Here is a 14500-nt window from a genome sequence, read left to right on the forward strand (position 1 = left end):
TATAGGACATGTGTTAATGGTTCTCCTGTGACCAGTGCTCTGCAGCTTAACCATGGTGACCGAATCCTCTGGGGAAACAATCACTTCTTTAGGTAATTTGGAAAACCTTGCTGTTTTAAAACTATCCAAATATCCAGATAATGCCAATAATAAGAGTTAATAAATTATCCTATCTAAAGAATCAACCTGCCTAAGCGGCGTTTGCGTGGAGCAGAGGATGAGGAGGGTGAGGGTGGTGTGATGAAGAACAGCGGCAGCAGTGAGCAGCTTGATGCAGACGGCGACACAGCCAGCGAAGTGTCCAGTGAAGTCAGCTTTTCCTATGAATTTGCCCAAACAGAGGTCATGATGAAGGCTCTAGGAAACAATGGTAATCAGGAAACATAAATAAATGTGTTCTTTGCTGGCAGAACATCACTTAGTTTATTGTTCGTCCTGTATTTTCTGATGACTCCCTACTGTTTCCCATCAGACCCCATGCAGGCAGTCCTCCAGTCTCTGGAGAGACAGCATGAGGAGGAGAAGCGCTCTGCTCTAGAACGACAGAGGCAGATGTACGAGCAGGAGCTCCAACAGCTCCGCAAGAAGCTGAACCCAGACCGTCTGTCCACAGGCCATTCTGGAGCACCAGCGTCTGGTCAGCAAGGTCCTGGACAGCAGTCTCACTATCGCAGCCTGGAGAGACTTAGTATAGGAGGGATGAGCCATTCAAGCAGCGCTCAGAGCAGACTGAGACAGTGGAATGAGGACAGGTGATTGTCTCTGTCTGTATGTGAACATGTGTACCAAAAAAAGACATTTGACAACTTTTACTTAGTTTGAATATTGCAAATTGAACATGTCCTCTTTATATTCCTTTTCATCCCCTCTGTCTTTCCTCCTCCTCCTCCTCCTGCAGGGAGGCGGTTTTGGTGAGGAGTTTGCGTCGGTTGAGAGAGCAGATTGTGAAGGCAAACCTCCTGGTGCAAGAAGCGTGTTTCATCTCTGAGGAGTTAGAACGACACACTGAATATAGAGTTACTCTGCAGATCCCATCAGACAACCTCAATGCAAACCGCAAGGTCTCCCACACACAAACACAGATACACTCATGCACAGATTTCCTGCCATATGTTTTTAGCACAGGTCAGTATCTAAATGCGTGTTTGTGTGTGTGTGTGTGTGTGTGTGTGTGTGTAGAGGGATGCTGTGCTCAGTGAACCAGCAATTCAGGTTCGAAGGCGGTGTCGAGGGAAACAGATCTGGAGTCTGGAGAAGATGGAGAACCGTCTGGTTGACATGAGAGAACTGTACCAGGAGTGGCAAGATTACCACCTACATCACCATGACAACCCAGTGAGTTTGCATGAAAAATCTGCCATGACACTTTTTTCCTGTAACCCTGCTTTTTCACTGTGTCAGCAGGGTCAGTAAGCATGAGTACTGCTTATATAATGTGACTGTATTAATGAGGAAATTGTCTTATTTTATTTCTTCCACCTTGTGTAGGTGATGCGCTCATATTTCCGTCGAGCTGACCCATTCTTTGATGAGCAGGAAAACCACAGTCTGATCGGTGTCGCCAATGTCTTCCTTTCCTGTCTTTTCTATGATGTCAAGCTTCAGTACGCTGTTCCCATCATCAACCAGAAGGGCGAGGTGGGAAGTTACAAGCTACACACTGATGGTTTAAACATAGTAGGAAACACCAACAGTTTCATTACTACACTTTTTTATTACCTAAATATTTCAGGCAAGGGTTTTGGTGCCTTTAAGTAAGTGTTTACTTAGTGTTTCCTCGTTCATTCCCCTCATAATTGAAATAGGTTTAATAGTTAAATTATTAATATTTTCTGATTTACTACTTTAATTTGGCATATTATATCTCTGTGTTAGTACTTCTCAGCATTATGATCACTGTGCTCACCAGTTGAAGGTTAAAGTTATAGATCAACCATCAAACAATAGATGGCAGCATGAGAATCACATACTATACCATCATCACCATACTGTTGTTAGCAAAATTCTAGCAAAAAATAATGTATTATACAATACAGTAAAATGAGTAATATGATGATTTAGATAAAGGCTGTTTTTTTTTATGTTTTCTCGCCTCTCTTTGTGAACAGGTTGCAGGGCGTCTCCACGTGGAGGTGGTGAGGGTTGGAGGGGGTTTGGAAGACAACATGGCCGGAGGGGATGAACCAGATAACAACCAGGACACCGAATTCCAGGATCGCAAACTTGTCTGCATGGTAAGAGAGATGAATCATCTTGCTGCTTGCTCAAAGATTTGTTGGTTTTTCTCTATAATTCTTTAAGGTCTCAACCATGTAATGCAAAGTGCCTTTAGATGTTTTTTTATGGCCTCAGGTTGAACAGAAAATAATTAAATTAAGTTTGTTTCATTGGAATGTTTTTTTTAATTTTTTTGTATGACCCTTGACCTATTTATCCCCTGCAGATTAAGATTCTGCAGGCCACTGGTCTGCCCCAGTACCTGTCCAACTTCGTCTTTTGTCAGTACTCATTCTGGGACCAGCCTGAGCCAATCATTGTGGCTCCTGAAGTCGACCCATCCTCCTCATCACCCAGTACCAAGGACCCACACTGCATGGTTGTGTTTGACAGCTGCAAGGTAAACACTGTCGAGCAATAGAGACAACTTTCTGAGGCTTCTAACAACAAATTTCAATGTATGTGTTGAACCATTATGTTTAATAGTTTGTCTCTAACACTGTTTTTTATGGGTACTGTAGGAGCTAGCAGTGTCTGTGAGTGAGGATTTCATTGAGTACCTCACAGAAGGGGCAGTCGCCATCGAAGTATTTGGACATCGGCAGGCAGATGCAGGCCGGAACCCTGCCCTGTGGGACCTCAGCATTATCCAAGCCAAGACCCGCACACTACGAGACAGGTAGACACACATGAACTCACCTTGGACCTTTAGGCCTGCTTGCTAGACTAGGTTTTCGGCACCTGATGGAAAAACCCAAGCGTGTTGCTCAGATGTGTCCATTGTTGCAGGTGGAGTGAGGTGACACGTCGCCTGGAGCTGTGGATTCAGATCTTGGAGATAAATGAGAATGGAGACTTTGTCCCTGTGGAAGTGGTTCCTGCTAGAGATGTACGGACCGGAGGAATCTTCCAGCTTCGGCAGGTAGTGAACCTTCAAACATCACCTGCAAAGCCAAATAAAAAATGTATCATCTCAAATATTTTCAGACTAATGACCTGTCTTCAAAACATCCCTCTCCCTCATCCCTCAATGTCCCTCTCCACCATCCTCTCTAGGGTCAGTCAAGGCGGATCCAGGTGGATGTGCGTTCAGTTCAGGATTCGGGTACCATGCCTCTGATATCAGAGATAGTTCTTGCAGTGTCAGTGGGCTGCGTGGAGATCAGAAACACCACAGCAAACCAGGAAGGAGATGAGATGGACAGTTATCAGGTAGATCACTTTAATACGGCACTGTCTGCTGTCTGCTTCCCTTGATTAAGGAAGTCGTAAATTGAGATACGGCTGAATTGATTAACTGACTGCTTTTGTTGGATAGGAAAGAGATCTGGAGCGCTTGCGGCGGCAGTGGCTGGCTGCTCTCACCAATCGACAGGAATACCTCGACCAGCACTTGCAGAGCCTTGTCAGCAAAGCAGGTAAAGCAGGTTTCTTCAGAATTAGACTAGTTTAGTTCCTTGGTAGTGATTAGCGTATAAAGTGTTTAACGTATGAGCGTTGCTGTGTGCACAGAAAAGACAGAGGATGACGTGGAAAGGGAGGCTCAGCTGCTGGAGTGGCGCTTGACTCTGACAGAGGAGAGAAATGCAGTTATGGTGCCCTCTGCTGGCAGCGGCATCCCTGGAGCGCCTGCTGAATGGTATGACACATGATGGCATGTGTGTTTCTTGGCTTTTTAATATGTCATTGTGGCTGTAAGTGTTTGTTTAATGAGACACAATGGCAAGTTTACATCTTCAACACAATGTTTGTGTGTTTGTTTACAGGGTTCCTGTGCCAGGCATGGAGACTCATATTCCTGTCCTCTTCCTGAACCTCAAACGTATGTCTGTTTTTGTTTTTGTTGTTTTACTGAGGGTGCATAGACACACTCTAAAACACTCAACATTCAAACTGTGGTTGAATATTTTGATTTAAAACGTTCTACTCTCTACTCTTTACCCTGTTTTTTGGATGTTGTTCCACCAGCCGATGACCTCAGCTCTCAAGATCAGTTTGAGGTTCCTGAGGCTGGAGGTTGGGATGCCACCCTGAGTGGTGAGGATGAGGACGACTTCTTTGACCTACAGATTGTTAAACACTATGATGGAGAGGTGAGGATGGATCTGTATGGTGTACTTTTCTGAAGAAGCCCCAGAGCTCACAAAATAACCTTTTTCATTAGCCAGCTGCTAAGTGATTGTCAACCCCTGTAGGTGAAAGCAGAGGCATCATGGGACTCCACTGTCCATGAGTGCCCCCAGCTCAGTCGCGGGGGAGCATGGCCTGAGCAGCGAGTGTACCTGACAATTCGAGTGGTGGTTCAGCTCAGTCACCCCGCTGACATGCAGCTGGTCCTGAGGAAGAGGATCTGTGTCAATGTTAACCCAGGTCGCCAAGGGTTTGCCCACAACTTTCTCAGAAGGATGTCCACCCGCAGCACCATACCTGGCTGTGGAGTCACGTTCGAGGTGGTCTCCAACATCCCCGGGGTGAGTAAAGGGAAAACATATCTCTGTTAAGATGATTTAAACAGGTGGATTATTAAACACATATTGTGATGATGTTTTATCCCATTAGGATGCACCCGGATCAGAGGACAGAGAGATGTTGGCCCGGCTCGCTGCCAGCCAGTCAACTGAGGATGAGGCTGCTATTGAGAAATACCTCCGGAGTGTCCTGAGTCTGGAGAACATCCTGACTCTGGATAGACTCAGACAGGTAGATATAGGAATTGTAGAGTAGACTCTCAAGCACATAAGAGGATGCTTAAAGAACAATACTCAAGCAAGTTTGAAAGTTTAATATGCACAACAAGCTTGTTGAAAGTAGTTCATTTAGCATTTTACTTTTATAATGTTTTATTTTCTAAAATCCTGTATATCCTTTGTGTGTTCTAGGAGGTGGCAGTGAAGGAGCAACTGGCCAGCAAAGGGAGGAGCAACAGACGGAGCCTCAGTTCTCCCTCTGTCCACAGGGTAAAACACACCATACCCATATACTATAGATGATGACAGTGTATTGCAATACACATGTTCTCAATATGCTCTCTATCTGTCCATCCTTAGCTGTCAGGGAGTAGACAAGACCTGTCTACAACCTGCCTGCTGGACGATAAGGTAATTTTTTTTTGTTGCTTCTTTTATCTGTTCACTTAAAAAAAACAAACAAAAAACAACACTGTAGGTCTCTCATGTTGTAATTTAATACTTCTCATCATCATTTCCTGTCTTCTCAGGTTCGATGGGAGAGCCAACAGGATATCTTCATGCCTTCTCAGTTTCATCGCACCCTCCCCCGGCCAGCCTCTTCCCCTTCCACCTACTCCACCTCTCCTTCTTCATCCCCTACTCCCTTCGCCATGACAGCCCCACAGAACCAGGATGCAGAGCAAGGTAAACTTTCTTCCTTTACCTCCTCTACCCCTCTTTCCTCTTCACTCATCTCTACTCCCTGACAAAGACCATGTACCTGTCCCCTATACTTCTCCATTCTACACCTACACCATCCTACTTTCATTGTCCTCGGCTCTTTTTTCCTCTGGGGTTTATTCATATCTACTGCATGCTGATCTTTACGCTCATAGCTTAATCTCTACTTCTTCCTTTAAATCTGTCTGACGTTGCTATAACAACCGCTTTTTCTTACATTATAAACTGCCAGGTCCCAAGATTTCATCGTTCATCATCATTCCTAATATTACATTTTTGTCTAACACAGTGTGAGCTTCTCTCTTCTCTCATCAAATTCATTATCGAAGCGTACAGTATCAGAATATGTCAACTAGCTGATTCATAGTGGTGTCAATCAGAATTCATGTTTATGTGACGTGCTTTAGATTAATTCTGTTTTAAAAATGAACAGAATTAATTGGTTTTCATGAGTCTTTGCTTTTCAGTCCAGTGATTCGAATATTTTAAAATCACATCCAGCTGATGTTTTCTTCTGTCAGTCTATCACTGTGTTGGGGAATTTGTCATTTTCTGGTCTCGCTTTCAACTTAATCTGTCACGCCTCCTCTGCCTTCCACATCTCCTCATTTCCCTGCCTCCTTCCTCTGTTCTATCTCTTCCTCCTCCTCTCTGGTCTCCCCACTCCCCCTCCCCAGGTCGTTTAGGACTTGCTGCCTCTTATCTTTCAGTTAAGGCGCTGGTTCCTCAGATGCCCAAACTGCTCAAGTCATTGTTTCCAGCACGAGACGACAAGAAGGAGCTGAGACCTTCGCCACACAACCAGCAGGTCAGAAGAGATAATGTTGCAATGCAGGCCGGAGTAGCCCTGTACAGTGCAGGGAAAGGCACAGAAAGACATGTGATCTCTCCTGCGTTAACACTTACTGTGCATTAATGTTTTGTTTTTTTTTTAATGGAACTGCATGATTTATTTGTTTAAATGTGGTCCATGGTACCATTCAGGTAGCTATGCTGAGGGAATAAATGTCCAGATGGTACGGCTATTATTAGTATTGAACTATGGAACACAACCAGTGGATTTTCAGCAAACAGAGTGAGCATGTAGATATGTTCTCTTATTTCCTTGCCCCAACCTTTTTTTTTTGTTACTCAGCAGCATGTTCCTCGTATCGTGACCTCATCAGGAGGCGACGACAGCCGAGTCAAGGTCGAGACGGTGAGATTTTTCCTCCCTCTCTGTTTATTTTGAAGCTGTGTGGTTGATACATAATGTTTAACCTCAGACTTTATTAATACAGGGTTTTGTTTTAGTATGTTGGTTATATTAGATCTGCCTCTCCATACTGGCCTTAAATAGATGCCTTATGACAGGGCTATTCCAGAAATTCAACATTCACTTCCTCAAAGTTGGGGCACCTGCAAGAGATAGGACAGAAGGTCAAAATCAAAGCAGCATAGACTCACATAACTTAACACTTAATCCACATTATTAGTCACACCCCCTACTGCCTAAAATTGGTGGAGTGCAAAAGTTTTACAAAATTGCAGTGTGAGTGATGGGGGGGGGGGAATCCACAATCCTTATTCTCAGATTTTCATTTGAGGCCACTGTGAGACTTCAGGTCTCTGAATAAGACAAATTAGGTCAGTATCTTCGGGCTTACTGTCTTTTTAGCACCAAATGTCCAGTTAGTTAATTCATGTAGTAAGTGGAAGATAAATACTTGATTTGACAGCTGGAGCCACATTTGGGAATGAGGACTGTGCAGTTTTTATGCACATCACTTACAGTGAAATTACAGAGGTATAACCCTGAACCACCTCATTTTATTCCACGTATGGGCATGTTAGTACTGTTACACAGCTGCTACCGTGTTTATTTGTAATTCTCGTTCCATTAACAGCTCTCTGTATAATTTGCTGTGTAGTTTTCTTGCTTTTAGACCTTGTTCGTTTATTAATTCAGCAGACTGTGTGTCTGCATATAGTAGTATGTGGCTCCAAATGTCAAAGAGATTATACAAATGGTCCTACAAATAACACATTAGGGTAGAATTTGTTGCACTACTTCCTGTTGCACAAAAGGTGAAATTGATTTTGTTGTTTTGCCTTGTCTGCATGCTCTCGCCTGTCCCTCTGCTCCTGCGGCAACTGTTGATTTCCTGTAGACTGCTATTCTACGGCCCCCAGCCAAAGACAGTCAGACAGAGTTCCCAGAGGTCCCTCCTCTTCCTGTGCATGACCCGCATGACATCACCCCCCTCAGCCCCCTGAGCCAGTCGTCAAGCGGCTACTTCTCCACTAGCGTTTCTACAGTTACCCTGTCTGATGTTCTCCAACCCTCCTCCTCGTCTTCTTCCCTCCTGGCTGCTGAGACTACGTTATCCACAAACACCCAGCAGCAGAGTGCTGACAGGAACGATGTTGTGACCTCTCCTTCTCAGTGTGGTGCCAAGACGACCTCTGCTTCACACAGCTCGGCCAATCACAACAACATCACACCAGAAATCTCCTTCTCTGAACACAAGCTGATAAACTCAGGAGGAGGTGGTGAAGGCTTTGACCGGTTGGAGATCCTTGTGGACGAGCGTAACCATGATGACACACTGCCTGACTGGCTGATAGAAGGAGCATACGTTACAGTAGGAAGCAATAAGGCCGGGACAGTGCGCTACCTGGGAACGACGCAGTTTGCTGAAGGAGTGTGGGTGGGGGTGGAGCTCGACACACCTGTAGGTAGGTACTCTATTATCAAAACTGAAATTCTTCTGTGTTATATAAAGACGGTACTCTAGTTTAAATAATCAAGCTAGTGGAGCTATGATTGGCTTACCTGTTAACATGGTGGAGCAGTTCAGTGTAGTGCTGCATCACGTTAACTGGTGATGACCTTTGTTTTCTAACTACAGGTAAAAATGACGGTTCAATTGGGGGTCATCGGTATTTCCATTGTAAACCGGGTTACGGGGTCCTGGTTCGTCCAGACCGGCTGTCCTGCCGCAATCGGACTAGTCGGCGGACAGGAGAGTGCGCCCCTGCTGCACATGTCCCCGTCCTGCGAGGAGAAGCCATCGTTGGCCGTCGGGGGGAAAACCGCAAGTCCTGGAGCAGTTGAAACAGGAAAAGTAGGAGCTTGATGGGAGAGATGAACTCCCCTCAGCCTTTTATCTTCTTCTCTTCCCAGCTATGCAACAGGACCACACATCAGAACTGACTTAGTGCCCTCCCCCCACCCCCCTTGTAGGAATCTGCACTCACTACATCCATTCACAAAAACATGGATGGAATTCCAATAAAGTGAATAGAGATCCTATTCTGAACGAATGCAGAGAAGTGGGAGAAAGACTATGCAGAGTATCTAAAAGTCTATGGAAGAACTATTTATGATGTAGGAAGATAATGCAGGCAATGGGAATACTGCTAAGAGGGAACTGAAGCAGACTTTGGAACATCAGAGCTCTGTCAGGGGCTGTGGATCGGACGCTGCAGTCTGAGTGATTTGTCTCAGGCGTGCTCTCTGAGCTGATCTAGAGGGATGCAAACTAGTCACAGTTTAGGCAAGAGTCATTTTTCCTGATCCCAGGTCATGTCTGCAAGTTTATTTTAAATTTGATGTGTAATACTTGCATATGTGACCATAACACGTGTTTCCTGCTCACTGGGAAGTAAAACTACAATTCGAAAAACCTCTGAGTGACATAAACATGTCACCATGTCAATCGCCCGTGATGTGTTTGCATTCCCGACTATCATGTCCCAGAATTCCCTGCTCTAGCTGCCACTCCCCTGACTTCATTTGTTTGAAACTCGTCTCTCTCCCTCCTAGGACTCCTTTTCTTTTCTCTTGAACATAGATCCTCCCAGAATGTGCCTTCACCATGGCTCAATAAGCATTGTTTCTGTGTATTTAATTTAGAGAATGCCTTGTGCTAAGTGTGAGGTGATCTCAGGGACTATAGAGGGGAAAGGATGCGGAGGAGCGTGTGCATGTGTGTGTGTGTTCATTTGAGTGTATTGTAAATGTTGTACAGCGTTTCCTTGTGTGCACAAAGTTCATATTGTCGTAGTTATGTTGGTGTTAAAGATTAGATGTGTCGAGCAGGAAAAGCCGGGTCCTTGTTGGACAAAGCCACTGTGGGAACGAGTTGTTTGTACTGGGAGGCTTTAAAAGTTGATTTTGCACTGGAGATGTTGGAGGTGTAGCTTCTGCATGTAAACTGAACGTGTGTGTGTTCATGACGCAGTGTGATAGAGAGGTAGATGATGTGCGGACAGACTCCTCACACTAGAACTGCAACGAATAATCAAGTCGATTGACAGAACATGAATTATCACCTGTTATAAGCATCAGGGTTTAGCATTTTCTGATTCCTGAATTTTTAACTAAAAATAATTTTGGACAGGCCTGGGTTGTGTCTTTCCATTTTATAGACAAAAGAATTCATCAACAATATTCTGCAGTTTGCTCAGTAATGAAAATAATGGATAGTTGCAGCCCTACCTCAGACTAGTTGTAGTAACATGACAACGGTCGTTGACGGCTAAAGGATGTTCTCCATCTGAGTGTGCTGTCTGATTGGTCATCCTCTGTTACTGACCAATGACCTGTGAACAGCAGGAGCCACTGTCTGGTACTTTGGTGGAAATAGGCAAGTGCATGTACTGAAGACAAGAAAGTGAGATGGACGTGGATGTTTCGTGCTTGAGAACAGAATTGATGTGCTTCAGCGCATCTGTTTTTTTCTAGTTTTTATCTGTTCAGTTTTGGGAGATCGAGCTACAGTGTGTGTGAGTGTGTTTTGGGAAAGATTTAAACACACAAGCGGTTCAGACTCAAGCTTCCTGACACATCTGTTGAAGAAAAGACTAAATGATGTGGCAGATTTAAGGATTTATTGTCTAATCAGTTGTTTTTTTTTATTGTTAACGTTCCTGAAGGAATTAATAATTGTATGCTGACTTTGTTCCTGTCGTTTAATTTACTATATGGAGAGTCAGTGGCTGTGTGTGCCATGAAGACTGGAGACAAAATGCAACATGTGTGCCTCGTGTATTTCTCAGTTAGGTAAAGGGGCACTCCACCAGTTTTATACACGAGTTTCAGTGTACTTGTGACAACGTTTGTCAAGTCTGAGAAAATAACCCAGATGATGTCGCTGCGGTTTCTACATGAAGACGACAAACTTGTAATAGAAAACTTGTTACAAACACAGAGGTTGGAAGAGTGTAATGACACAAACTGTGGCATTATGGGAGATGTCAGCGTTAGTGTTCTGTTGCTTTGATATTAATCTTTAGTTTTTTTTATCTGCTTCATACGAGGTTCCAAACTTTGTGAAATCACTAAGATAAATTGCTGGAGTAGCCCTTTAATAAACTAGGCTAAGATCAGTGTGTGGTTGGAGTCATCTTTAGTCTCACCAAGTGAGCCACAGGATGATTTAAAAAACAATAGCTCTACATTATTTGGGATAGTTTTCCTATGACTAGCAGCCAAGCTAGTCCTGCTGAGTCAGGACGGCTGTCTGTAGGCTGCTTCTCTGGTTTATTATTGTACACAAAAGACTCTATAGATAAAACTGAGGATGACATTATGTTACGCTTATATCTGGAATACAGTACATGCATGTAAACCCGTGCAGTTTGTCCAAACACTATTATGTTTATGGATGCTGTCGTTTTATTTTCCCGTTCCTTTATGTCTCCTCCATTCGAGAGGCGTGATTTTACTATTTATATTAAAATGCTTGTACACATGCCTTTATCGCATGAAAACTAATAAAGTCTTTTTATTTTAAAAAATCTTGCACAAATGATTCAATGAAAATTGCTGCTATTAGCACTGTAAATTGACCTGTAAATGGATCAGTTGATTTATCTAACACTGTCGATCTTTTACTGTATGATAGACGGGAGCTCTGTAGTTAGTTCTGCGTTTTTGTTTCTTTTTTTAACCCCACATGTAGAAGTGAGAGTCAGCGCTTTAGTTCAGTGACCAATATATTTTTAAGAAGCAGTAAAAGTTTGAAAATGAGGAAGCTTGTCATGTGAGCCTTGGAAAAGTGACGTTAAAACATGTTGTGCATTGGCTTTTAGAGGAATTGGGGAAGGTGTAATGTTGAAGAGATCACCATAGTCTGGTTATCATCCGTGTATTTATTGTTTGTGAAGGACTCTGATTGGTTACTGTAGGAGGGTCTGTTGGAGTGGTCAGTTATTGGTGAGCAGGATGTGAAGTGCTACGTACAGTACAGTAGGTTGGACTCTGAAGCACTGTGTTCATGACAGTTATGTGATAATGAAGGAATAAAGTCAAGTTTTCCCGTGTGTGTGTGTGTGTGTGTGTGTGTGATTGTGTGTATTGTGTGAATGCAGAGTGGACCTGGGCTTTGATTCTGTGTCCTTGCCAAGATGGGAACCCACCACCACCCGCCACTTTCCTTAATGTACATTTGTAGTTTGAGCTGGGAGTGACAGACCCCTGCTCGCTCTCCCTCTCTTTTGGATAAATGTAAAATTCCAGTCTCTGTGGCCGGTGGACTTTCCCGTCCCGGCCTCCGCTCGGACACAGTTGTAGGGGTTTGAGATCACTTCAGGCTTCTGGATGTTCCTGTGTTTTTGTTATTGTGCCTCAGAAACCATGTGACCATCTATCTTCCACTCACTGTTTTCATATCAGCGCTTCAATTGATTTGCACATAAAAAAAAAAACTTGAGTTTGAGTAAAAGTTGGTCCTCGACCTTTTTTGTTCTTATATCGCTTCAATTGTCTGCTTTTAGTTCAACATGTTTAGCTTTTAGAGCAATACCCTTCAGCTGTATTCCTTCTTTCACTCAGCGAGGAAAAGGAAAACGAGCTATTTTGTGAGATCATATTTTACAAGATGCCGCAACTGAGCTCAAACGACAGCGAAGATGTTTCTGTCCTCTGAGCGCACTTCCTCCTCTGTGACTCTCCACACAGTTTGCAGCATCATAAACACGTCGCCCCTATCAGACTGAAGTGCGATGTGCCGACGTTGGAATAGATGCAGCCCGTGAGGACACGGAGCAGCAGGAGCAGCAGAGCCGTGTCAATAAGGAACTGTAAGAAGAGACTAGTGTTTAGGATGAGTGATAATCGTTTCGATCACAGTTGACTTGATGTTGTGATTTCATTTCAGTGGCCTGCATTACTGCCACAGCCAGCAGCAGTGTTATTTATGTGACTGTAGTTTTTTTCTGTTGGTTTCTTGTCCTCAAGTGCTTTTGTTTTGTCCCATATCTTTGTTGCATTCACCTCCTGTAGCATTTCCTGCAGCTCTTCACCAACTTAGGAGGTCACTGGTCCAGAGCAACATGCCCTCCCCACCTCCCCTCCCCTCCTACCGAAACGTGGCCTTCAACCTGGAGCCAGACTTGTTTTAGCAGGAATGATGCCAGCTCTAACTAAAGGGGCTGTACCTCAGTGTACTGTGCTATTAAAGGAGGTCATTTCAGAACCATTAAAAAAAAACAACGCGCTCGTGTTTGCTGTTTAAAAAGACACAAAAATATGAGCTGTCAGGTTTTTTTAACTAGAGGAGGGGTCATTGTGTCGCTGCCTGGGGGCTGCTCTTCAACCTCAGTTATTCCACGTAGGAAACTTTTCTATACAACCAGAAAATCGTCAGTGGATTTCTAACTCACCACTGCCGTACAGCTTTTGTCTACCTGGGATCAGATCCAATCCTGAGTCTTCTACTTAGCAGTTTTCTTGGGTTTGTGTTGGACAAAGACTTCCTGCCTTGGTGGTACCTCGGCCTCTGGTCTCACTCGTCCAGAATGCTCTGCCAACTTCTCCCCTGAGGCCTTGTAGCAACCAGACAAGAGCTGTACCTGCTTCACTACTTAACTGGCTGTATCCAGTTTACTTTCTGTGTGCTCTCAAACATTTGAAGGAACCAACACACAAACGAGCAATACGTGGCTGCTGGCCGATGCGGTGCAGCCTTTTTTCTGCAGGTGCACGGCCTTCTGTTTTTTTTTTTTTTCTTTTGGCAGTGACAGCTGGTTCTGCTTTCCAGGAAAAGTCAGACGCAACTGCTCTTTTTCTATTTTTTTTTGGTGCATCACAAAAGGCAGTTGGTGTCAGTGTCCCTTTTAGGTACCAGCAGCCATCCTTAACAGAGCTGTGTAATAATGAGATGCTAATAGGATCACTCAAGGAGTTGGCTTTGGTGCTTGCTAAGTCAGGAAACCATATTACTAGTGCAAAAAAGCTCCTCCAGTTCATGAACACGCATTAATCTGAGGAAAACAATTTGAATAACGGAACACTTGACGTGGCCTCGGCTCGGTCAGCAGTATTACTATATCTCAATCATCCTAACTAATCATTATCAGTCACTGCTACTGTCGATTCTGTGGCGCGAGTTTGTCTTCATGTGTCGTTTGTATGTGTGAGAGCACCATCAGAGAGGTGGTTCTTTCTGTGTATATGTGTGTTACGCATATTACGACTTATAAAAAGAAGAACTGAGCACAAGTTTGGGTTTTGATTAATTTCATTGTTTTGTGTAACTTTATGCTGCAATCCAAAGAATAAACATGTATTATAATACATTTATCATTTTCTTTTTTTTTCCCCCCCAGTTATCAGGTAAGGAAAAAAAAATCAATAAAAAGAGCAAGATTTAACACAGCATTTGTTCTTTATTCGGAGCAGGATTTTTCAGTTTTGTGTTGAAGTGGTTAGTGATCGGTGGTGTTTGCAGACTTGGAGCTTGAATTTGTGATGAAGATTTGAGTCTGGTACAAGACTCAAAACACAATTCAAGTAGTACAATCCAGGCCAAAGTAGTGCATTATAGCTCCTTAGAGGATTGTTGCGTCTTTTGTTATATTTCTGACTTTATGACACGTACAATCCT

At 43.7% G+C, this 14500-nt stretch overlaps 1 protein-coding gene across 2 annotated transcripts in view; it reads left to right on the forward strand.

Annotated features, from left to right (window-relative positions):
- kif13ba (kinesin family member 13Ba) overlaps window positions 1–14190 on the forward strand; it is a 37782-nt gene extending 23592 nt beyond the window's left edge. The window contains exons 17-40 of one of the 2 annotated variants that reach the window (XM_026378292.1): window positions 6–92; window positions 180–370; window positions 473–752; window positions 899–1061; window positions 1180–1335; window positions 1489–1638; window positions 2109–2234; window positions 2444–2617; window positions 2739–2896; window positions 3007–3139; window positions 3274–3429; window positions 3536–3635; window positions 3730–3856; window positions 3984–4039; window positions 4186–4310; window positions 4413–4688; window positions 4777–4917; window positions 5097–5174; window positions 5265–5315; window positions 5435–5591; window positions 6338–6435; window positions 6763–6825; window positions 7778–8345; window positions 8519–14190. In XM_026378292.1, the coding sequence (XP_026234077.1) occupies window positions 6–92; window positions 180–370; window positions 473–752; window positions 899–1061; window positions 1180–1335; window positions 1489–1638; window positions 2109–2234; window positions 2444–2617; window positions 2739–2896; window positions 3007–3139; window positions 3274–3429; window positions 3536–3635; window positions 3730–3856; window positions 3984–4039; window positions 4186–4310; window positions 4413–4688; window positions 4777–4917; window positions 5097–5174; window positions 5265–5315; window positions 5435–5591; window positions 6338–6435; window positions 6763–6825; window positions 7778–8345; window positions 8519–8724 (3820 nt within the window). In that variant the 3' untranslated portion in view covers window positions 8725–14190. The remainder of the gene's footprint in view (window positions 1–5; window positions 93–179; window positions 371–472; window positions 753–898; window positions 1062–1179; window positions 1336–1488; window positions 1639–2108; window positions 2235–2443; window positions 2618–2738; window positions 2897–3006; window positions 3140–3273; window positions 3430–3535; window positions 3636–3729; window positions 3857–3983; window positions 4040–4185; window positions 4311–4412; window positions 4689–4776; window positions 4918–5096; window positions 5175–5264; window positions 5316–5434; window positions 5592–6337; window positions 6436–6762; window positions 6826–7777; window positions 8346–8518) is intronic. The other variant, XM_026378293.1, reaches the window with a different exon arrangement.
- Window positions 14191–14500: the final 310 nt, after the last annotated feature.

This window comes from Anabas testudineus, chromosome 3 (genome assembly GCF_900324465.2).
Source record: "Anabas testudineus chromosome 3, fAnaTes1.2, whole genome shotgun sequence".
NCBI lineage: Eukaryota > Metazoa > Chordata > Actinopteri > Anabantiformes > Anabantidae > Anabas > Anabas testudineus.